Source organism: Sus scrofa, chromosome 12, assembly GCF_054392235.1.
Source record: "Sus scrofa isolate SSC_HxYL_T2T_F1_AM1 chromosome 12, Sscrofa_HxYL_maternal_Yorkshire_Landrace_v2.0, whole genome shotgun sequence".
Taxonomy (NCBI): domain Eukaryota; kingdom Metazoa; phylum Chordata; class Mammalia; order Artiodactyla; family Suidae; genus Sus; species Sus scrofa.
Window position 1 is genome coordinate 25,498,787 of NC_139394.1, and position 24,126 is coordinate 25,522,912.

The following is a 24,126-nucleotide window of genomic DNA, read 5'->3' on the forward strand; positions in this document are numbered from 1 at the left end:
TTGTGGCTCAGTGGTTAAGGAATCCGACTAGGAACCCTGAGGTTGCGGGTTCAATCCCTGGCCTTGCTCAATGGGTTAAGAATCCGGCATTGCCGTGAGCTGTGGTGTAGGTCGCAGACGCGGCTCGGATCTCGCGTTGCTGTGGCTCTGGCGTAGGCCGGCGGCTACAGCTCCGATGAGACCCCTAGCCTGGGAACCTCCATGTGCCAGGGGAGTGGCCCTGGAAAAGGCAAAAAGACCAAAAAAAAAAAAAAAGAAAAAAAAAAAAAGAGGGAGCATCCCTTTCGTTGTGTATCTGGGGCACTGCCCCAGAGCCTGGTAACTACCCTGCTGGTCAGGGCAGGCAGAGGGGGTCAGAAGCCACAGGATATTGGCATCCCAGAAAAATGGTTAGGCTGGTGCAACCATTGCCTTCATTGCCAGGGGCTGGAGGCTTCATCCTTTCCCTCAACAGGTTTATCAGCTCTGGGGTGAGGGGGAGAGATGGCTTGGGAACCTCTGGGATTCTCTTGCTTTTCTGAACAATGGGTATTGAAGTTTAGGGTCCTGCTTGAGTGTGGTACCTGATTACCTGCAGTGGCTCCACTCTAACCCTGTGGAAGCCAGTGGACCCAGGAGTGCTGGAGTGAGGCCCTTTGGTTATTCCTGGGAGGAGGGGATGCGGGGTGGGACTCTAGGCTGTGGTGTTTCCTACTATTTTCCTCCCAATGCAGAAGCCTAACCATGTTGTTCTCACAGGTAGTGGCTCATTGTCAGTCCTGCCTATGCTAGTCTGGACACCTACCTATATTAGGCTCCTGGGGACGGGGACTGAGCCCGTGGCATGGTGGGCATTTGCTGTGCTTCGAGTCCTCACAAAAAAGTCCTACCCGTTTTCCACAGGAGGAAACTAAGGTACTGAGCAGAGAAGTCAGCAGGATCTCTTAGCTTCCACCCGATCCCCCAAACGCTCAGCGCAAGCCCCCAGCACGCTGCCCTGGCCCAGCTGGCACTGGGCATCCGGAAATGGGTAGGGTGAATGAGTTACTCAGGGGTTCCTGGAGGGGAGTACTAGGTACAGTTCCCAACATGGCCCCATGTGCTTTGAGCCTGAAAGAAAGGAGGTAGCACCATACTTAATACAAACCAGGCCAAGGGCTTAAAAGACAAAGGTTCTCCATAGCCTCTGTGGTGTCTTTGTCAGGGTTGGGGGCTTTGCTGAAAGGTTCAGAGGCATGAAGGGGCCTGGCGTGGGTTCCCAGGATTGGGTGTGTGTGCCCTAGAGGGGTGGGGGAGGGCTGCCAGGATGTCTTTCATTGGTCGGGTGTCCCTGCCCTCCTCCCCCTCCTTCTCCTGGAACATTCCAGACATTCCAGACTGCCATGGCTTTCAGGATATGGATTAACATCCCAAACTGAGATTTGATTTCACCTCCCCATCCCCTCCCAGCTCCTCCCTACCCTGCAAAGAAAACCCCTAAAACTGAGAGTTGGGCTTTGGTAGAGGGTATTTGTGACCTTTGACCTGAGATTGTAGGAAGGGACACCCTTGAAAGGGTGCTGAACTTGTGCAGAGGGCTGCTTTCAGCCCTCCCTGGTGCGGACTGCCAGGCAGGCCGCCACAGTGGGTGCTGTCCCCGCCATCCTTCTGGAAGAGTTTGCTTGAAGGGAGGTCCTCCCTCTGCCTGGCCAACCCTGTCACTGGCATGAAGGTAGATGGGTGTTCTCAGTTGGCCAACGGTGTTCTTCAGGAGTCTGGTTTTCTCTGTGTGAGGACCCCTGGATTTTCTTTGCCTATTTCATGACGAAGCGTGTTTGTATGGGAAATCTCACGTGCTGGGTCATGCAGATGCTTTGAGACTTCCTCTTGGCCAGTGAACTGGATCCCAGGAAGCTGGCCTAGTTTGGGACCTGAGGACCTGGAACTGGACTTGTTTTCTCACCTTTGTCCTTTTGTCCTGATCTAAGGAAGTTTTGTCTAACTTAGATCAGGTTCATGAACCAGCCAAAGCAGAGAGCCATCGACATAGATCCTCCAGCGCTTGTGCTACTTTCTCCTTAAGCTATTCCAACCTGGATAGGGATTTCATTAATGCATTTCCACCTTCAAAGCTGCAGGGCAAGAAGGGCTCTTCAAGACTCTTCCGTTTTTGAAGACACTTGGTCACAGGGATGAAGCCAAGATGGGAACATTTACAAGGAGAACTTGGCATCCCTTCCCTCGGTCCCATGTGTTCTCCGCACCCCTTCCCTCTAGCTTGGCAAGAGCCGCTGTGGACTTGACCTAGGAATACGGGGCCCGAAGTCAGAACAGCCAGTCAGGGGCAGTTTAAGGGCTAGACCTGGACTTCCTTGCCTCCCAGTTTCATTTTCCCTCATGCCGCCAGGATTTTGTTGGGCAACGTCCCTGATCTAAAGAGTTTGTGTACAAGGAATATGCAAGGACGTAAGTGATAATTGACCGGTGAGAATCAAGTCAATTGAAATGTTTAAGCTCAGGGATTAGGGCATTGATTTGGGGGGTGAACAAATTAATTGCTCTGGGAATCAACCTTGAACCTTGAAAGCCTTCCTCAGGGAAAATTTTTTTAAGGGGCATTTGAAATTTGGGAAGGAGAAAGGGTAGTAAACTGGGAGGAGGGAAAGGGGTGGTCATGGTGCTGGGGGTTGGGGGGGGTGTGAACCACTCCATCTCACTATCCTCAGACCTGTCTGTTACTACTTTTTAAGTGGTTACTCCACGCCCTTTGCTAAGCTCTTGATAATATTATCTAACATCACTTTATACCTCCTGTGAATGGCTATTATCCCTGTTTTACAAACGGGAAAACTGAGCCTCAAAGAAGTTAAATAGCTTTTTAAAGATCAGTGCTATTGAGTGGAGCACAGGTTTAAATCCATATCTGTACCAAAAGAAAAAAAAAAGGAGTTTAGCTGCTGCCTATTATCCTGCTGTAATTTGTTTGCATACATGTTTCCCCTAATAAATTGTGAGCACCTTGAGACCAGGTAGTTTGCCTTTTTTTTTTTTTTTTTTTTTTTTTTTTGTCATTTTGCCATTTCTTGGGCCGCTCCCTCGGCATATGGAGGTTCCCAGGCTAGGGGTCAAATTGGAGCTGTAGCCACCAGTCTATGCCAGAGCCACAGCAACACGGGATCTGAGCCTAGTCTGCAACCTACACCTCAGCTCATGGCAACGCCGGATCCTTAACCCCCTGAGCAAGGCCAGGGATCAGACCCACAACCTCAGGGTTCCTAGTCGGATTCATTAACCACTGAGCCATGACGGGAACTCCAGTACTTTGCTTTGTTTATCACTATGTCCCCAGCAGGTAGAACAAAATCCGGCATGAGATAGGTGCCGATTGAAAAGGTATCAGATAAATGATTCATGGAATAATTTGTGTAGCTAGCTTTGTATTCTTAGAGCCTGTCACACAGTGGGTTATAGACGGTTACTGAGTAAGAGAACTAGTGAGCAACTAAGAGAGATACACAAAGCAGATGGGACGGGGCGGGGGCGGGGGGGCTTTGGTTTTCCTAGCCTATAGGGCCTCTGATTTGGCCTTCCCATCTGCGGTAGCACTGACAGTAAGCAAGCCCCCCCCCCCACATCTTCACTCCCAAAGGTTATCATTCTTCAACTCTAAGGCTTTGGGGTTGAGCAGCAGAAAACAGGAAGGTAGACTGGGATAAGGATTAAAACCCACACGGTCATGGGCCCCTAAAAAGCACCCAGAGCTGTCACTGACACTGTTCTCTCTGATTTCAGGAGTCGGAAAATACAGATCCGAAATATTCCACCCCAGCTGCGATGGGAAGTAAGTGATCGGGGGATTCTCGAATCGGTGGTGTGGGGTCATCACAGAGACTGGGAAGGGAGTCTGGGTCAGCCTGCGTTGGCAGAGGTGACGGGGAGGTGTCCTGGTGGCTTGGGGCTGAGGGGAGACTGGCTGGGTCTCAGCCCTAACCTCAGGCTTCTGTGTTTGTTCTGTCCCTGTGGTGAGAGGCCTGACGGAAGTGGGAGGGGCAGTCCCTGAACCCCAAACTTAGTAATGACAAAGGGTAAGTTAGGGACCCGCGTGGCACAATCCGGCTTCCAGAAAGGCGCTTAAATGTCTTCTTGAGCTAAAGTATATTCTGCAAAGAAACCCCAACAGGTCACCACCCGCATGAGTCCCCTAGAAAGGGCAAAGCAAGCAGGTAGCTGCTCCATCCCCACACCAAAGGCGCCGCCTGTGCCCCAGTGCTTGGGGATGAGGGGTGTCCAGTGCTGGCTGTATGAGTTCCTGGGGTGCTCAGAGCAGCTGTGTCCCCTTCTCCCTGCTCCCAGGTACTGGACAGCCTGCTGGCTCAGTATGGAACAGTAGAGAACTGCGAGCAAGGTAAGAGTGGGCAGGGGAGGTAGGGCAGCGATGGAGGGGTGGGTGTTGGAGGAGCGAGGGGGGTGTCTCCCTGCTTCGATTTCTGTTGCCAAGTTTACCTCCTGGAGCACCAAGAGAAGGCAGCTAAAACGTGGTGTGGAGGGAGGCACACCGCAGTGTGAACCGGGACGTGTGGTCCCGGCTTCAGCTCTACTGCTTCTCTCTGGAGCAGGTTTCTCCACTGTTTCATAAGGAAAGCAACGAAGTCACTCATTCCCAGCATGGGGTCCCCAGGCTCCTGGGGCCAACCAAGGAAGAAATAAAGGTCCCAAGAGTTTAGGAATAAAATCCACAAAGAATGGAAATGGTGGAGTTCCCCTGCAGCACAGCGGATTAAGGATCTGGCGTTATTCCCAACTGTAGCTCGGGTCACTGCTGCAGCATGGGTTCGATCCCTGGCCTAGGAACTTCTCAATGCTGCAGGTGTGCCCCCCCGCAACCCAACCAAACCAAACCAAAAACAAACCCCCCAAAGCAGAGAATTTATTAATACATATTGATAGGCAGGCAAAATCTTTCAAGAGTGGGCCCACTGAAAAGAGAAATAATGAAAGAATGTAGATGGAAGTTGTAGATAAAAAGTTTGCTATTACTTTTTATCATTTCTCCACTGCTTAAGATGATAAATTTTTTTCAAAGGAAATGAACTAAAATAAAATCTGGAGTGATTTTGGTTGGACATAAAGTACAGCTTGGTCATGAGGTAGACAAACACAGTTTGAGCCTGCAGATCTTTTAAGAAACCTAGGCCAGGAGTTCCCGTTGTGGTACAGCGGAAACGAAACTGACTAGTATCCATGAGGATTCAGGTTCAATCCCTGGCCTTACTCAGTGGGTCAGAGATCCAGCATTGCTGTGAGCTGTGGTGTAGGTCACAGACACGGCTCGGATCCCACGTGGCTGTGGCTGTGGCGTAGGCCCGGCAGCTGTAGCTGATTAGATCCCTGGTCTGGGTGCTTCCATATGCCTCAGGTGCGGCCCCGAAAAGCAAAAAAAAAAAAAAAAAAAAAAAAACAGAAAGAAACTTAGACAAGATTTAAATATTCATTTCCAAACTCTGTGTGGAATGGAGCATGATGTAAACCATTAAAAGTGATTAAAATACTTGCCTGCACGGAGGTATGAAGTGTGTAATCAATCAAACGGGTTCTCTTCTGCTTCAATCCCACGCCTTGCCTTTTATCACAACTGGAAGCACTGATAATCATTGTCCAGTCCTGCTCACAGCTTAGACTGGCCACTGAGTTACTCCCCTGACAGAGACTGAGCAATGGCTTGGACACACATGGAGAGCCTCAGTAGGTGGCCCGGAAGGAGTCACCACTGGTTAAAATCCTTCCTAGGCTCACCAGGGAGGGATAACACACGTGTCCGCTTCCCAGATAGAACAGAATAGAAAATGTGTGGGGTGTTTTTTGGGGTTTTTTTGTTTGTTTGTTTGTTTTTGGTCTTCTTAGGGCCACACTTGAGGCATGGAAGTTCCCAGGCTAGGGTCAAAGCAGAGCTACAGCTGCTGGCCTCCACCACAGCCACCGCCACGTGGGATTCGAGTCCCGTCTGCAACCTACACTACCGCTCACAGCAAGGCTGGATCCTTAACCCGCTGAGTAAGGCCAGGGATCCGAACCCGAGTCCTCATGGATGCCAGTTGCGCTGAGCTACCGCGGGAACTCCTCAAACGCTGCTTTCTAAGCAAAGCCCTTTCTCTTCACCGTTTATGAAATTGTACCTCTGGCCACCACCTCCTTTACCCTGCTTTGTGTTTTGCTGTAACACTCACCACCTTTTCACTTTGAGGGGGAGAGAATGACTTTTTTTTTTTTTTTTTTTTTTTTTTTTTGGTCTTTTTGCCATTTCTTGGGCCGCTCCCGCGGCATATGGAGGTTCCCAGGCTAGGGGTCGAATCGGAGCTGTAGCCACCAGCCTACGCCAGAGCCACAGCACCGCGGGATCCGAGCCACGTCTGCAACCTACACCACAGCTCACGGCAACGCTGGATCGTTAACCCACTGAGCAAGGGCAGGGACCGAACCCTCAACCTTATGGTTCCTAGTCGGATTCGTTAACCACTGCGCCACGACGGGAACTCCCGACTTTTATTTTTTAATTGAAGTTTGATTTATAATAGTTTCTGTTGTGCAGTAGTGATTCAGTGTTTTTACAGATTACGCTCCAGTCAAAGTCATTAGAAGATAACAGCTGTAATTCCCTATGCTGTACATACAGTATATCCTTGTTGCTTGTCTTGTTTTATAAACGTAGTTTTTATCTGTCAATCCCATAGTCCTAATGCCCCTTCCCCCACCCCGCTTTGGTGAGGACTAGTTTGCTTTCTGTGTCTGTTTCTGTTTTGCGTTATACATTGATTAGTATTTTTATTTCATTAATTTTTACCCAAGGCGTGTGAAAGTTCCTCAGCCAGGGATCGAACCCAAGCCACAGAAGTGGCAATGCCAGACCCTTAGCTGTAGGGGAACTCCAGTATTTTTTAGACTCCGCATATAGGGTGACGTCAGACAGTCATTATCTGGGTCCATCTGCATTCTTGCAAGTGGCAGGATTTCATTCTTTTTTTAATGTTTTTTGGCTTTTAAGGGCCACACTCACAGTTTATGGAGGATCTCAGGTTAGGGGTTGAATCGAAACTGTAGCCACTGGCTTACACCACAGCCACAGCAACGCAGGATCCAAGCGGTGTCTGTGACCTACACCACAGCTCATGGCAATGCCAGATCCTTAACCCGCTGAGCGGGGCCAGGGATTGAACCCGAGTCCTCATGGATGCTAGTCCACTTCGTTAACACTGAGCCACGACAGAAACTCCTCATTCTTTCTTTCTTTCTTTCTTTCTTTATTTTATTTTATTTTTATTTTTTTGTCTTTTTGGCCATTTCTTGGGCTGCTCTTGTGGCATATGGAGGTTCCCAGGCTAGGGGTCGAATTGGAGCTGTAGCTGCCGGCCTACGCCACAGCCACAGCAATGTGGGATCCAAGCTGCGTCTGCAGCCTACACTACAGCTCACTGCAATGCTGGATCCTTAACCTACTGAGGAAGGCCGGGAATGGAAGCCGAAACCTCAAGGTTATTAGTCAGATTCGTTAACCACTGAGCCACGATGGGAACTCATTCTCATTCTTTTTTTTTTAATGGCTGTCTCACCATGTTTTAATATTCCATAAAATGTGCTTATTATACTTCCTGCCATCTCTTCTTACTAGAATGTAAGCTCCATGAAAACAGAGGTGTCGTTGGTTTCATTCGCTACTATATTTTTCCTTAATAGATGATTCTTTTTTTCTCTCTCTCTCTCTTTTTTTTTCATTTTAAGGTCGCACCCACAGCACGTGGAGGTTCCCAGGACAGGGGTCAAATTGGAGCTGCAGCTGCCGGCCTTTGCCACAGCTGCAACAGTGCCAGATCTGAGCTGCATCTGTGACCTACACCACAGTTCATGGTCACGCCAGATTCTTAACCAGCTGAGCAAGGTCATGGATCGAACCTGCAACCTCATGGTTCCTAGTCGGATTTGTTTCCGCTGCGCCACGATGGGGAACTCCATTGGTAGATGATTCTTGCAGAAACTTTCTCTCCACCGAGGTGGGAGAGCACTACTGATGAGGCCAGAAGAGGCTGAGAGTGATCTGCACTGAGGTTTTGCAGCCAAGTGCATTATCTTCAGTGTTGTGGGGGCAGGGGCTTGATTTCTATCCGCATCCCCCACTCCAGGGCTGAGCAGACCCAGGGGCCCTAAAATCACAAGACACTGATGCATAAGACAGAAGCCCTTTTGCTAATTCAGAGTGGGAAGCGTATGTGCCCAGATCACCTGGAATTCAGATGTCCATTCCCAAAGCTGGGAAATCCTTTCCCCGCCTCTCCTGTCAGCTCATTCAGCTAGGCTGTGATCAGTGTATCCCTGAGGATACTCTAAAGTGGATTTAAGTGTTCCTTAAATCTCTTCAGCCATATCCTTACAGACCATTTCTTGGCCCGTTGTCACTCTGTGTGTAACTTAAGAAAAAAAATGTTTTATTAAAGTTTAGTTGATTTACAGTGTTGTGTCGATTTCTCCTGTACAGCAAAGTGACCCAGTCACACACATATTTACATTCTTTTTCTCATCGTCCGTCATGTTCTAACACAGGAGATTAGATATAGTTCCCTGTGTCATACAGCAGGATCTCCTTGCTTATCCATTCTAAAGGTGGTAGTTTGCATCTACTGACCCCAAACTCCAAGTCCATCCCACTCCCTCCAACTCCCCCTTGGCAACCACAAGTCTGTACTCCATGTCTGTCAGTCTGTTTCTATTCTGTAGATAGGTTCATCTGTGCCCATTTTAGATTCCACATATAAGCAATATCATATGGTGTTTGTCTTTATTTATTTGTTTATTTATTTATTTTGCTTTTTAGGGCTGCACTCGTGGCATTTGGAGGTTCCCAGGATAGGGATCGAATCGGAGCTACAGCTGCCGACCTACACACCACAGCCACAGCAATGCCAGATCTGAGCCGCAGCTGCAACCTATGCCATAGCTTGCAGCAACACCAGATCCTTAACCCACTGAGCAAGGCCAGGGATCAGACCTGCATCCTCATGGATACTAGTCAGGTTCTTAACCTGCTGAGCCACAACGGAACTCCTGTTCCGTTCTTTTTTATGACTGGGTAGTATCAGTGTATTATTTTTAACTAGTTTGAATTTCTAAGAATAAATTTATCTCCGGGTTGGGATATATGTGTATGTGTGCGTGTTTTCTCCCTGCTGCATGACAGCTGATAAGTTAACTGCACCCTTTTGGATGCCTGGCTCTCTTGAGGGCTGGTAGGGAAGGAAAGCAAAGGATGGCATAAAAAAGAAAATGCCAGGCTAATTTGAATTTTCCAGGGGTTCTGGTGAAAGGGGCCTAGAGGGGAAATGTTCCACTTTGACATTCAAGTATTTCCTTCTTGACCACATAACAGGCAAAGAGGCGCTAAAGAAACATCATTGGTGCCATCTCCAGATCTCACTGCTCTAACCTTGACCTCTGTTTTGCTCCCCCAGTGAACACTGAGAGTGAGACGGCAGTGGTGAATGTCACCTATTCCAACCGGGAACAGACCAGGCAGTGAGTGGACCCAAAAGAGGGGCTGGTAGGGTCTTTGTGGGGGTCGGGAGCCAGGTGCCCCTGCTTGGACAGGGGTAGGGGTCCAGGCAAGCAGGAGTTCCCATTTAGCCTTGGATTTTGTTGTAGCCAACTCCAGACTCAGACTCATGTCTTTTAGTTCTGGTGGTCCCAAAAGTTCTGAACTCCCCAGGATTAATAGCAAGTACATTGAAGGGCGGGACCCTAGGACTTCCTTAGGAGAAAATGGGAAATCCTAGGTGAAAACGTTGTCCGTGGGTCCCTGGTTGCCAGAGAACTATAGGGTCCTTTGCTGTGTTGATGTCGCCATCTAGTGGCAATATGGAGGAACTGCGACACCTAAAGACTTTGTGATGGGGGGGCAGACATTTTATCACAGGGGTGGCAAGTCCACCTTATGCTTTCTTAGGATCCTTTTAGATCCCTCACACCCACAGTTTCTGGCTCATTAGCCATTTGATTGAGTGATTACACTTCTCCACTCACAGGTACTGACAGACTCGTACATTTTAGGTCCCCGTGTATATCCTGTTACAGGCCTTTTGCCACACTGGTTTTAATGGCTTTCTCATTCCTTCAGCACGTTGCCTCTATCCCATTTATTTCCTCCAACCTAGTGTAGAATTGCGCCACTTCCTCAAACCATTTACTTTTCTTGGAGATGCCTGTTGGGCTCAGCATTTTCTGGAGGCCCCTGTGGCCAGTTTCTGGTCTTAGCCTGGCTTTGAGTCAACACTAACTCACTTCCCACTACATATGACTGCCTTGTTAACATCTCCAACCAGCATCAGCCTTGGGAATGGGTGATGCTCGTTCCCTCTGCACAGCGATCCTCAGTCTCCTTTGCAGACACCCCAGATACACTCAAACTCCTGCTTCCAAGCAGCAAGCAAGCCATTCCATCTCCACCACTCACTTTTCCCATGAAGTTTGCTTACACATGGAAGGTACCAGATGCAGTAGGTAGAGAGACAACAAATCTCTGTTTCTGGCCTGTTCTCTTTGTTCCTCATTTATCTTACTTACGACTCATTTATCATGACTCACATGATTCTCTGGTGAATCCTAGGTAGTTGTGGCAAAAATTAACCCGCCCATCCCCAAATTCAATAGAAATGACTTATTTGTGGCCTAACACCTTATTTGAACTGGAAGCCTCCATTTAAACTGGGAGATGGAGGTGGGAGGTGGGAGTGGTGGGAAGGTGGTCATCTCCCATTTTTTCTGGTGTGTTCCGCGTTGTGACCCTGCGGAGCGCTTTACACATGGAGGGCATTTGGTGCCATTGGCGTGGATTGGACTGACCGGCAGATTGTCCCTCTGTCTTCAGGGCCATCATGAAGCTGAATGGCCACCAGCTGGAGAACCACGCCTTGAAGGTCTCCTATATTCCCGACGAGCAGATAGCCCAGGGGCCAGAGAACGGGCGCCGAGGAGGCTTCAGCTCTCGGGGTCAGCCCCGCCAGGGCTCCCCCGTGGCGGCCGGAGCCCCGGCCAAGCAGCAGCAAGTGGACATCCCCCTGCGGCTCCTGGTGCCCACCCAGTATGTGGGTGCCATCATTGGCAAGGAGGGAGCCACCATCCGCAACATCACGAAACAGACCCAGTCCAAGTGAGTCCTGGCTGCAGGGGCAATGGAGTGGGGCCAGGAAAGAGTGTGGTTGGTACCCGGGAGGCGAGGCCACTCCTGGAAGCACACTGAGGGGCCTCCAATCAACTTCACCTCTCAGGAAATGTTGCCTGAAACGTATTCTCTTCTCTCTCTCTCTCTCTTTTTCCCTTTGGTCTTTTTAGGGCCACACCCACAGCATATGGAGGGTCCCAGGCTAGGGGTTGAATTGGAGCTGTAGCCGCCAGCCTGCACCACAGCCACAGCATCACAGGATCCGAGCCGCATCTGCGACCTCCACCACAGCTCACAGCAACGCTGTATCCTTAACCCACTGAGCGAGGCCAGGGGTAGAATCTGCATCCTCATGGATGCTAGTCAGATTCGTTTCCACTGCGCCACGACGGGAACTCCTCTGTTGTCTTTTTAGTCAGGGGTCCCTGTTTCCCATCGCAGCCCCCTAGAGAGAGGCAGGTAGATAGGGAGGTACGATAAGCCCAGGCTTGTGCCATTTGGTGGCAGTGGCTGGGCCACACGCTGTCTTTAGTAAGAAGGGTTCTATTTCTGGTAAAAAAGACTCATCAAATGAACCTAGTCTTGCCACATCATTCCTTAGTGCTCAGTGGTTTCAGCGTATTGGTGGCAACAGGACCGGCCAGTGAGGGACCTGAGTAAGGCCGTAGTTCCGACCCGTCTCCCGTTCCACCACAACCACCCTCTGCTCTTGATTTTTACAGCTGACCAGTGTGTACTTTTGGCAAAGAACAGGTTGCGCTGTGTCCTTACTCATAGTGCAAACCTTTTGTTTCCTTTTAATATGGGACAGGGTGCCTTCCCCTTATTGTTGTTTCAAGGGCAAAATCCAGAATTCAACAGCTTTATAGAGCTGTGGGCTGTGGATCCCCAACCTTGTGTTCCCATGGTAGATGCCATCACTCTCAGCCACCACCTCTTGACTGAAACAGAAGCCATAGCAACAGGCTGGCCCTGTCTGTGTGCATCTCAGTTCTGCACTTGGCCCTGTTCCAAGGCGAGCAGGGCTATCGTGTTTGCTGAGGAGTTTCCCCGGGGACAGCTGACCACGTGTGCTCTGGCCCTCAGGATCGACGTGCACAGGAAGGAGAATGCGGGCGCTGCCGAGAAGGCCATCAGTGTCCACTCAACCCCTGAGGGCTGCTCATCTGCCTGTAAGATGATCTTGGAGATTATGCACAAGGAGGCAAAGGACACCAAAACGTAAGGCCTCAGCTTCTCCGGGAATGTGGGGACTGCCACCTTCTCTCAGCTGTCTCTGTCACAAACTTTTTTTATTTGTATTTTATTTTATTTTATTTATTTATTTATTTTGTCTTTTGCCTTTTCTAGGGCCGCACCCATGGCATATGGAGGTTCCCAGGCTAGGGGTCGAATTGGAGCTGTAGCTGCCGGCCTACACCACAGCCACAGCAATGTGGGATCCGAGCTGCGTCTGTGACCTACACCACCGCTCACGACAACGCCGCATCCTTAACCGCTGAGCAAGGTCAGGGATCGAACCTTCAACCTCATGGTTCCTAGTCGGATTCGTTAACCACTGAGCCACGACGGGAACTCCTTTCACAAACTTTTTTTAATGCAAGAATACAGAGATGAAGAGACACAGAGGTTGCACAAAAAGATTAAAAACCGAGAAGTGAATCCTCTTATTCCATAAATAGCTTGTATACCCCAGCAGTTCTGTGCACTCGCAAGGGTGTACACGTGTGTGTATATATGTGACTGTGTTTTAGCACAAGTAGGATCATAGTGAACGTACTGCTCTATCGTTTGCATTTTTCTCACCGTCATGCACCAGTACTCATAGAATGCATAGATTGATCAGGTAGACTCAGCCATTCTTTAATAGCTGCGTGGAGTTCAGTAGCGTGCCTGTTTGAAAGGAGACAATTGGGTGAGGTGGTTCTTTTTTTTTTCCTTGACGTGCCTGCGCCATGTTCCTGAGCTAGAGTTTGAATGTGCACAGTAGCAGCAACCCAAGCCACTGCAGGGGCGGTGCCAGGTCCTTAACCTGCTGAGCCACACAGGAACTCCACAATTGGATGAGGTTGGTTTTTTTTTTTTTTTTTTTTTTTTGTCTTTTTAGGTCTGCTCCTGCAGCATATGGAAATTCCCAGGCTAGGAGTTGACTCAGAGCTGCAGCTGCTGGCTTACGCCCCAGCTATAGCAACGTGGGATCTGAGCTGCGTTTGTGACCTGCACCACAGCTCATGGCAACCCTGGATCCTTAGCCCACTGAGCAGGGCCAGGGATCAAGCCCTCATCCTCATGGATCCTAGTTGGACTCAAGTTACCACTGAGCCACGACGGGGAGGTCCTGGGTGAGTTTTAATGTGATGCACTTGTAAGACTCGCCACAGTTAAGAAAGGAACCTATCCATTGCCTTTATCTTTGAAATTACTTTTGGTTGCCCCTGCAGCATCTGGAGTTCCCGGGCCAGGGATCAGGTCCGAGCTGAAGCTGCAGCAACGCCATACAGGCTGGGGATCAAACCTGCGTCCCAGTACTCCAGAGATGCCCCTGATCCCCTTGGGCCACAGCGGAAACTCCATCACCTTTATTGACCTGGTGCCCTTGGGCACCTGTCCCCGTTCCCTATTTCTCCGTCCCTAAACAAACCTCTGGGCTGCCGGTTTTCTTTGCAAGCCTGACTTTGTCCTCTGAAGTGTCCAGGAAGCCCCTGTTGGCCGAGGCCCACCCCTTAAGGGACTCTTGTCTCTCACTTCTTCCCCAGGGCCGACGAGGTTCCCCTGAAGATCCTGGCCCATAATAATTTTGTGGGGCGTCTCATTGGCAAGGAGGGACGCAACCTGAAGAAGGTGGAGCAGGACACAGAGACGAAAATCACCATCTCCTCGTAAGGCGCTCTCCCTCGTCTCCCTGCGCAAGCGGGAGGCCTGGCCGCCTGGGGTGGAGGGGGGGATCTCCTTTCGGACCCTTAACACTTGCCCCTAAAGTCGGAGGCCGTTTCTGCTTATCAAAGAACAGCAATTACAGGAGCAGTAAAGGGCATTCTAAGGCCCGGAGGGCTGTCGCTAGGGTGCTGCCGCTTCAGGCTTCTGCTCCCGCATCTGGTCTCTCTTGTTCTGCTTCTGGAAGGGAGAACCCACAGCCAGGAGCCAGGGCTTTGGGGTTGGGGGCGTGTCTGCTGGGCCACGGGAAGGGACAGGCCCAGATCCTTTCCTGAGCCTTGAACACGTGCTCTGTGGGATGGCCTGAGCAGGTGGACTGGCCTACCTGTGTGTGCTGGGCCTCTTGATTTTGTCAGAGCCACTGTGTGGTTCCCAAAGGGCAGAGGGAGTGGATGGCCTGGCACTGCCAGGGAAGCTTCCAGTCATGAGCATGCTCTTTGCTTGACCAGTCCGTGCTGAGTCCCCTCATGCCCTGCAGGGAATCCCTGCTCTGCTGACAAACCAAAGGCCAGAGACAGAGGGCTGTTTAATTGCCCAGAATGCAGCAGCCTGCAGACATGGTGCTGCTGTGACAGGGCCTTTTCCTGGTCCTGGAAGGTTGACCGCTGCTCTGCTCCCTGCCCCAGGCTTCAGGACCTCACCCTCTACAACCCCGAGAGGACCATCACTGTGAAGGGGGCCATCGAGAACTGCTGCAGGGCCGAGCAGGAGATCATGAAGAAAGTTCGGGAAGCTTACGAGAACGACGTGGCTGCCATGAGTGTGAGTGTTGGGCATCTCTGCTTGGCCTTCTCTGAGCCTGAACTGTGGCAGAAGTAGGTCTCCACATGGGGTGGGCGGTCACATGCAGTGTGGCCTTGGGGATTGACTTTGCTTTTGGCCCTCGATTCATCAGAATCCTTTTTAAATTAATAGGGAGTTCCCTTCGTGGTGCAGCGGTTAACAATCCGACTAGGAACCATGAGGTTGGGGCTTCGATCCCTGCCCTTGCTCAGTGGGTTAATGATCTGGCGTTGCCGTGAGCTGTGGTGTAGGTTGCAGACGTGGCTTGGATCCCATGTTGCTGTGGCTCTGGTGTAGGCCAGTGGCTACAGCCCCGATTTGACCCCTAGCCTGGGAACCTCCATATGCTGCGGGAGCAGCCCAAAAAGATGAAATAAATAAATTAATTAATTAATTAATTTAATTAATAGGGATTCTTCACTTGATTTCTGGGGTGCGGGGCAGAGGGGGTGGTGTCCAGTCTCAGACTTTGAGGTCTGTGATCCTTCTGTAAAATTTGTGTTAATGTGTACTTTAGTGGGGACGAAGTCCATCGTTTTCACCTGGTTCTTGTATTCATTAATTAATTTGTCTTTTTAGGGCCGCACCCGCAGCCTATGGAGGTTCCCAGGCCAGGGGTTGAATTAGAGCTGTAGCTGCCAGCTGACACCACAGCCACAGCAGCACAGGATCTGAGCCATGTTGGCGACCAGCTTATAGCAACACTGGATCCTTAACCCACTGAGCCAGGGATCGAACCCCACGTCCTCATGAATACTAGTTGGGTTTGTTAATCACTGAGCCAAGACTGGAACTCCTGGTTTTTATTTATTTTAATTAATTTATAATTAAAATTGCTTGTTTTTTATTTTTTTGGATACGCCCATAACATGCAGAAATTTCTGGGCCGGGGATCTAACCCATGCCATAGTAGTGACCCAAACCACAGCAGTGACAATGCCAGATCCTTAACTACTAGGCCAGTGAGGATCTCCTCCATCTGGTTCTTAAAGGGGAGTGAAGTCAGGGTCTGTCTTTGTCTCAACAGAGTAAACAGCTAGAGGAAAGACTGTGAGGGTCTGCACTGCTGGTTCTTAGTCCATTGTGAACCCTCAGTGTACATGTGTGTGTGAAAACCAGAAGGCCAGGCAGGTTTGGGCCAAAGGCATGTAATTCTCCTGTTTTGACCCATTTTCCCTGGTGGCACTCACCTTCTGTTGAGCCAGGGCCACCAGACCCCGTCGGAATGAGCTAACCTCCTTCCCCTCACCTTCCTCCTCCAGCTGCAGTCTCATCTCATCCCCGGCTTGAACTTGGCTGCTGTAGGTCTCTTTCCAGCCTCCTCCAGTGCAGTCCCACCGCCTCCCAGCAGTGTCACTGGAGCTGCTCCCTATAGTTCCTTTATGGTAGGTGCAGGCTCTTATTACAGGGGACCCCGAACTGTCTGTGGCTTCTCCTAAAATCCAGCTCCTTGTGGGAGCTCGATGCTTGGGGATTTGCAGGGAGAGGGAAGGGCTCCCGGCCACTGGCGTCAACCATTTAGAGCGTCAGCCCTGTGGACAGCAGCCTCTTTGGCCGTCTTGCCTGACTTCTTCATTTATAGAGAGAGCCAAAGAGCTTGTAGCCCAGGGTGGCTGCCGCGTGTCTGCACCCCTTCCTCCTTGAGGGATGCAGGGCAGGGCCGCAGAGGGGCTATGGGGCTGTTCCCCTTGACCCGCGTTAATAACGTGCCCTGTCTTGGCAGCAGGCTCCAGAGCAGGAAATGGTGCAGGTGTTCATTCCTGCCCAGGCGGTGGGCGCCATCATCGGCAAGAAGGGGCAGCACATCAAACAGCTTTCACGTTTCGCCAGCGCCTCCATCAAGGTGACCTGCTCCGTCTCCTTCCAGCTCCCTCTTTGGCCAGTGTGCAGGCTTCCCCTGTGAGGGTCTGGTCCCCTTTGCACTTGACCTCCCTTGGTCCTCTGTGGCTAGAAGGTCTCCCAGGGCTTTCAGGCTAAGAGAGGAGGTGATGTTGCAGCATAAAAAGCTTAAGTTCACGCAAGACTGACTTGGGTTCACATCTCAGCTTCCAAGCTCTAGGACCTGAGCCTTAGTTTCTTCATTAGCACAGTAGCCTTGCTACTACTGAAATAGCGCAGCCAGAGCCCTCGGCACAGTGGTTGCTCAGTAAATGTTAGCTGTCTTTCCACCTTCCCGGGCCAGGGAGGACCTGTCACAGTGAACAGATGCTTTGTTAAATTTCACACGTGTCAGCTCCTGGGTTTCAGTGTCGGAAGGGTTTTAGTCAAAGGCAGTGCATGTTCTCTGGTGAAGACGGGCTCTGGGAGGTCACTACCCTCCGCCCCCAGCCGGGTCCTAGGTTTGTGCCCCCTCGGCAGGATGCCACTGAAACCTCCTGGGGGCTGGAGGGAGGTGGGGTCTGGACAGGGAGGCCCTACCTAGAAAATGTCAGGAGAGGAAGGCAGCTGTGCCCTCAGGAGTGCGGGCGTGTGGGCGGTCACCTTGGGCTGCAGGGTCTGTTCTCCACTGCCCGCGCCCTCAGATGGGGGAAGTGGAGGCAGTCGGGGGGCCGGGGGTGGGGGGAGGGGTCTGGAGGAGGCGGGGACGGAGGGCGCCTCTTTGACCCGTGTTGGCTTTGCAGATTGCTCCTCCCGAAACTCCCGACTCCAAAGTGCGTATGGTCATCATCACTGGACCCCCAGAGGCCCAATTCAAGGTTCTGATCTCTATTGTTTTTTCATGTAGGATCCAGGGGACTCGAGTTTGGATGGGAGCACAAGTCTGCCTCACATTTTAAAGCTTCCTTTCAAAATACAGGGCTGCAGGGCTGCTCTCCCCTGGGGATCAAACTTACGTTCCCCGCCACCGGCCGCACGACGTAGGGAAGTTCCCAGGCTGGGGATTGAACCGGAGCTGCAGCTGCGACCTGTGCCACAGCTGTGGCAATGCCGGGTCCTTGACCCTCCGTGACTTTGCCTTCCCTGGTCATTTCCCGAGAGTCGAGGAGGCCCAAGGGCAAACAGGCGGTCCGAGAGCGTCTTCCTTACACTCTGCCGTAGTTAGTGACGAAGGAAAGCCACTCTCTCCTCTGTGTGTGTCTGCACGCCGAGGTTCTTGAACTTCTGGGCAGACAGCCAAGGAACTAAGAGATAGCTAATTTTGACCTAGGCAGAGATGGAGAACGGGGACAGCTGTCTAGGCGGTGTGGAGTGACCAACAGCCTGCCCTCTGAGTGACTCCACCAGCTGCCACTCCAGGCTGCTGCCTGTCCACGGCCATGCAAGCAGTACAGACCCTGTGGGTCTGGTTTGTAGCTTAGGTACCACATTCCTCTGAGGAGTTCCGTATTCAGTTACTTTGCCCAGGCCCCCCCAGTGTTGTAAGGGAGCAGGAGTGTTGCCAGGTCAGTCCTGTGGACCTGGCCCGGATGGTGATTCCCCCCAACCCAGGGGAAGGGGGGAAGAAGGGGCGGGGCTTGGGGAGCTCCCCCTTTGGTACCCATATGGCACACTGATGCAACCATGCTCTCGTCTCAGGCTCAGGGAAGAATTTATGGAAAACTCAAGGAGGAGAACTTCTTTGGTCCCAAGGAGGAAGTGAAACTGGAGACCCACATCCGGGTGCCAGCATCGGCAGCTGGCCGGGTCATTGGCAAAGGTGGCAAAACGGTGAGCCGTGAGGGCCCGGTCGAAAGCTCTGCACATGAGTCCCCCAACCCAGCAGCTCTGCCCTGGCCTTCTGCTCCCCACCCCGTCCAGCCTGAGTACTTCCAATCTGCCCAGCTCCCAACTCCTCCAGCTTCTACCCGCTCATGACCAACCTCTCGTCCGTCCAGTCTCATCCACGCCCTTGACAGCACCGTGAGTTCCTCTCTGACCTGTTCTCCCTGCCCCCAGGTGAATGAGCTGCAAAATTTGACAGCGGCTGAGGTGGTAGTGCCAAGAGACCAGACCCCTGATGAGAACGACCAGGTCATCGTCAAGATCATTGGGCATTTTTATGCCAGCCAGGTACCTATGGCACTTCCCCACCACGGGGCGGGCTGGGGGTAGTGGCAAGAACCCAGGGATCCGAGAAAGAAGCAGGACTCCAGAAGTGGCTTCCGGGCTGGGTTATTCTCTTTCAGGTGTGGGGTGTGATGGGTAGATATCTTGCTCCCTCTGAAGACTGGGGAAAGTGGCTTGACAGTTTTCACATATGGTATCATACTGTGCACAGTAACTTATAAACTGTATGTTGTACGCCTTCCGTGTGGTCTAACCTTAGTCCTTTCTTTTTGCATTGGGTCAGAAGAAAAATATGTATTCGCCACCCAGTCTTCTTGATGAAATAAGAACAGTAGCCTGGGCTGCGCTTTGCCAGTGCACGCCCTCGCCTTTCCCACAAAGCCTGCTCCACCCTTGCTTCTATTTCTCCCGCCCTCAGTACTGCCCAGCACTGGGCCTGATCCCAGAGTCCAGAGAAGAGGGTAGAGCTCAGGTGCAAGTTGTAGGATGACTGGAGTTCCCATTGTAACACACTGGAAATGAATCCCACTAGGAACCATAAGGTTGCAGGTTCGATCCCTGGCCTCGCTCTGTGGGTTAAGGATCTGGCGTTGCTGTGGCTGTGGCATAGGTCCCAGATGTGGCCTGAATCTGGTGTTGCTGTGGCTCAGGCCATCAGCTGTAGCTCCGATTTGACCCCTAGCCTGGGAACTTCCATGTGCGGCTGGTGCAGCCCTAAAAAGAAAAAACACCTGAAGGTACCAAGTGGGAACATTGTTCATTGATTGGAATGAGAACTATGGAGTTCCCATCGTGGTGCGGTGGAAAATGAACTGACGTTGCCAGTTCGTTCCCTGACCTTGCTCAAAAGAGTTAAGGATCTGGTGTTGCTGTGGCTGTGGTGTAGGCCGGCGGCTACAGCTCCGTTTGGACCCCTAGCCTGGGAACCTCCACATGCCGAGGGAGCGACCCAAGAAATGGCAAAAAGACAAAAAAAAAAAAAAAAAAACACTTTGTTCATGGAGGAGACACTTTTGAGATGTGAAGAGTGTTTTGTCCATTTTCACAGTGGAGCTTATTTCACCACCTTTTGATTTTCCCAACTCAGCCCCCTTTCCAGGATATTTACGTACATAGTACAACTGTGACTGGTAATCTGGTCCAGGTCCTCTAATATTTGCTCTTCTGACAACACATACTCCTGGAAATTGGAAGTGTGTCAACTTGGTTGATTTATTTTATTTTTATAGTTTTTATTTTTTCCATTATAGCTCATTTACAGTGTTCTGTCAGTTTTCTACTACACAGCAGGGTGATCCAGTCACACATAGTTTTTAATTTTTATTTTTTTATTTATTTTATGTTTTGCTTTTTTTTTTTTTTTTTTTTGCCATTTTTTGGGCCGCTCCCGCAGCATATGGAGGTTCCCAGGCTAGGGGTCGAATCGGAGCTGCAGCCACCGGCCTACACCAGAGCCACAGCAACGTGGGATCCGAGCCGCGTCTGCAACCTACACCACAGCTCACGGCAACGCCGGATCGTTAACCCACTGAGCAAGGGCAGGGACCGAACCCACAACCTCATGGTTCCTAGTCGGATTCGTTAACCACTGCGCCACGATGGGAACTCCCCTAGTTAGATTTGTTAACCACTGAGCCACGACAGGAACTCCATGTTTTGCTTCTTAAGGTTGAACTTGCGGCATATGGAAGTCCCCAGGCTAGCGGTCAAATCAGAGCTACAGCTGCCTGACAATGCCACAGCTCACAACCAGGACTGAGCGAGGCCAGGGATTGAACCCACGTCTTCATGGATACTAGTCTGGTTTATAACCTGCTGAGTTAACGAAAACTCCAACTTTGTCTGTTTTTAAGCTTTGTCATGTTTTAAATTCTGTTTTCTTTTTAGGGCCACACCTACCTCCTATGGACGTTCCCAGGCTAGGGGTCAAATTGAAGCTGCAGCTGCTGGCCTATACCACAGCCACAGCAATGCGGGACCTGAGCCCCATCTGCAACCTCTACCACAGCTCACAGCAATGCCGGATCCCTTACCCACTGAGCGAGGCCAGGGATCGAACCTGTGTCCTCATGGATGCTAGTTGCATTTGTTTCTCCTGCCTCACAACGGGAACTCCACGTTTTCAGTTCTGATGCATGAACTGATGCTGTTGTTTCTCCTCCCTTCCCCTGTATGAATCCAGTGGGAGCTTGGGGTCTCCATGGAGGCAAAGAAACTAAGGTCACTCTAATCTGCAGTCTTCTCTTAACCTTTCTTCCGAGTCCCGTATGACCAGTGTGTCGCCAGTGCCCAGATCCTGATGGCCCCTCTCTACTTGTAGGAGTCCTCACCTTTGGAGAGCCTCACTCTCAGTTATCTGTTCTCTCTGCAGATGGCTCAGCGGAAGATACGTGACATCTTGGCCCAAGTCAAACAGCTGCACCAAAAGGGACAGAGTAACCAGGCCCAGGTGCGGAGGAAGTGACCAGCCCCTTCCCATCACGTCGACCCAAGGACAACAGGCTGAGATCGAGAGCGTGTTCTCCCCGGCAGGCCTGAGAATGAGTGGGAATCAGGGGCACTTGGGCTGGGATGTAGATCAGGTTTGCCCACTTGCTTGAAAAAGATGTTCCAGTGAGGAACCCTGATCTCAGTCCCAAACACCCAACCGATTGGCCCAACACTGCCCACCCCTGAGGGTGTCACCATGCAAATTCTATCTAGCTCAGGGTGCTTTTAAACGTGGATTTTTTTTTTTTTTTTAAGTTCTCCAGGTCCCACCAAGAGGGTGGGTCTGACCCCAGTGGGAAGAGAAATAAAATTTCCTTCAGGTTTTTAAGACATGCAGAGGGGTGTTTTAATCAGCCTCAAAGGATGGTTTGCTTCTTGACCCTACAATCCCTCCAGCCTTCTCCTGCTTGGTTTATTGATTCCAGAACCTCTGTCCTCATGCCCTGACGCAGCCTCTTCCTTACAGTTACACTAATGAGCTTTCTGCTCCTGGCAAAAGGGGGAACGCGTGCATTGCTTTGCTAACGTTACTGGCTCAAAGGGAGAAGACACATCGGCATCTGTGGGTTCGTCCCAGTCCCTTCTAACCAACCCATAGGAACAGCGAGGAATAAAGGATGCGGGAGAAACGGGGAGAAATATGTTTAAAATACACAGTAATCCACGTTTAAAAGGAGTGCCCTTGTGGCTGATCGAGTCCAGATCACCACCTTGAAAAATTGGCCTAGTAAAAATGTCTCGCTCTGTTGGGGCTTCCCTACCAGGATTCCCCGCCCCATTTGTGTCCCCCTAACCACCTGAGTCCCACGTCCTGTCCAGATGCGCGTGGTGGTACTGAATGCTCAGCGGGATGGGGGCTGACCACTGTACTGCCCCTGATTCCTATCATTCTCAGGCAGATTTTATATTTTTTTAAAGTCTATTTTAATGATTGGATATGAGCACTGGGAAGGGGACACTAACTCCCCTTGATAAAGTCTCAGTTCCATGGAGGACTTGAGTGGCCCCAAAGGCTGCCACTGCGCCCTCACCCCCAGCCCATGGTGCTCCCCGAAGGGCTGGTTCCCAGAAGCAGGGGTTGCGGGGCACTCCCCCCCCACGGCACTGTTCCCTTGGTGGTGGTGGGACGTGGAACCCGACCCCGAGCTCCTGATAAAGGTGACGTCCATCATTTGGCATCTATGACGAATATTCAGTAAATTGGAGAGTATTTGCTTCTGTTTCTATCTTAGAGGCGTATTTAACTGATGGCTTCTGCTTCCACGAGTCATTGGCATGATGTTTCGTGTGCTGAAGAAAACAGAGTTCACAATGCCAGCAACATGGTGCACAAAGGGGTGAACGAGCTTCATGTATGAATTTTCCAGGCTCAGTAAGATCCCGTTTGTCAGCCCTCGTGGAAGGCATCAGCCATCAGTTCACTGAGCTTAGGCCTCCCCTCCTGACGTGCTGATGGTCAGCGCGTGGTAGCCAGGTGGCGGTGCACGCTCTCTGCCCCCCTGGACAGTGCTAGCAAGTGTGCTGGGGAGGGAGGAAGGCCTCTGCGTGTGGAAAAGCCCATGCTCGGACTCCCCTCCTTCCGACATTGCAACGACAACGGTGACAACCAGACACCCATGACACGTGGGCGGAGTCAGTCAGGTAATGCTGTGCGCGAAGTAAACTACCTCAAGGTATGAAGTTACCTCAGCAATTACTTTCCTTTTTGTTCCCCCCACCTCTTTTTTTTTTTTTTAATCTTTTTTTTTTTTCTTTGCGGCTTGCTGATATTTTATATAAAAGAGAAAAAAAGCAAAGCAAAAGAGAAGCTGATAGTCTTGAATATTTTATTTTTTTAATGAAAAGAAAAAAAACGAGAAAGTTATGTTTCATAATTTCTTACATCATGAGCCAGTTTAATAACCCTTTAGGAACTCTCGATGGAGAACAGGCCCTGTGGGAAAGGCCGCCGGGGCTGCTCCTGGGGAGGGGGCCGGGCTGAGTGGGAAGCCCTGGGAGCCAGGCGCGCCTGGAAAATTCTGCCTGATGGGGGTCAATAGCCCCGCAGAGCTGTGGCCCCAAGGGCCGAGCAACAGCCCCCAAACAGCCGGCCCTTGGTCCTCCTCCCTCCTTGTGAAAGGGCACCCCAGTCAGTTTTTCCCACCAGTGGTGCTGTTGAGATATTTTAGAATATTGCCTCCGTTTTATCGAGGAGAGAAATAATAACATACCCTTTTGAAAAAAATCTATACTTCTCAGTCTAAAAATATGGGAGCCAAGATTCCATTCGTGGAAGAGACAAAGCCACCCTCTCACCCTCAGAGAGGTCCACCTGGTTTGTCGTTAACCGTGCTTTTCCCTTTTTTTGTTACTGTGGTTTCATTTCAGTCCCATCTTGCTATTCTTGGTCTTCATCCGTAGACCAAGGGGCTCACTGCTCCCTCTGCCTCCCCACCTTCTTGAGGTTGATCTGATGGGTTCTAGCAGTGGACCCAAACTTGCGTTAGGGTGGTGGGTGGCAAGGAGGGGTGTCGGGATCTGGGAATGTGACTGGGGACAGACAGGTTCCTGCTTCGTTTGTGTCTTGTCATGTTCTCCCCATGACATTCCTTCATAGCCCCCAGAACTGTCGACTCCCAAGAGGAGGAAGCAGGAAAGCATTTAGGGTTGGTATCAGGCCAGTGTAATTAAGCTTCCCACCTGTCCAAACCACAAAAAAAAAAAAAAAAGAAAAGAAAAGAAAAAAGAAAAAAGAAAAGGGTCTCCCAGCTTCTATTTCTGGCTCTCTATGCTTT

The 24,126-nt window shown here is 50.9% G+C and overlaps 1 protein-coding gene across 2 annotated transcripts in view; it reads left to right on the forward strand.

Moving 5' to 3' along the window:
• The window catches only part of IGF2BP1 (insulin like growth factor 2 mRNA binding protein 1), a 47,880-nt gene extending 24,721 nt beyond the window's left edge, over nucleotides 1-23,159 (forward strand). Inside the window, exons 3-15 of one of the 2 annotated variants that reach the window (XM_003358080.5) lie at nucleotides 3,751-3,799; nucleotides 4,312-4,363; nucleotides 9,453-9,516; nucleotides 10,865-11,146; nucleotides 12,245-12,379; nucleotides 13,915-14,037; nucleotides 14,719-14,854; nucleotides 16,138-16,260; nucleotides 16,599-16,718; nucleotides 17,497-17,571; nucleotides 18,392-18,523; nucleotides 18,752-18,865; nucleotides 21,234-23,159. In XM_003358080.5, the coding sequence (XP_003358128.2) occupies nucleotides 3,751-3,799; nucleotides 4,312-4,363; nucleotides 9,453-9,516; nucleotides 10,865-11,146; nucleotides 12,245-12,379; nucleotides 13,915-14,037; nucleotides 14,719-14,854; nucleotides 16,138-16,260; nucleotides 16,599-16,718; nucleotides 17,497-17,571; nucleotides 18,392-18,523; nucleotides 18,752-18,865; nucleotides 21,234-21,326 (1,498 nt within the window). In that variant the 3' untranslated portion in view covers nucleotides 21,327-23,159. The remainder of the gene's footprint in view (nucleotides 1-3,750; nucleotides 3,800-4,311; nucleotides 4,364-9,452; nucleotides 9,517-10,864; nucleotides 11,147-12,244; nucleotides 12,380-13,914; nucleotides 14,038-14,718; nucleotides 14,855-16,137; nucleotides 16,261-16,598; nucleotides 16,719-17,496; nucleotides 17,572-18,391; nucleotides 18,524-18,751; nucleotides 18,866-21,233) is intronic. The other variant, XM_005653968.4, reaches the window with a different exon arrangement.
• The last annotated feature ends 967 nt before the right edge of the window (nucleotides 23,160-24,126 follow it).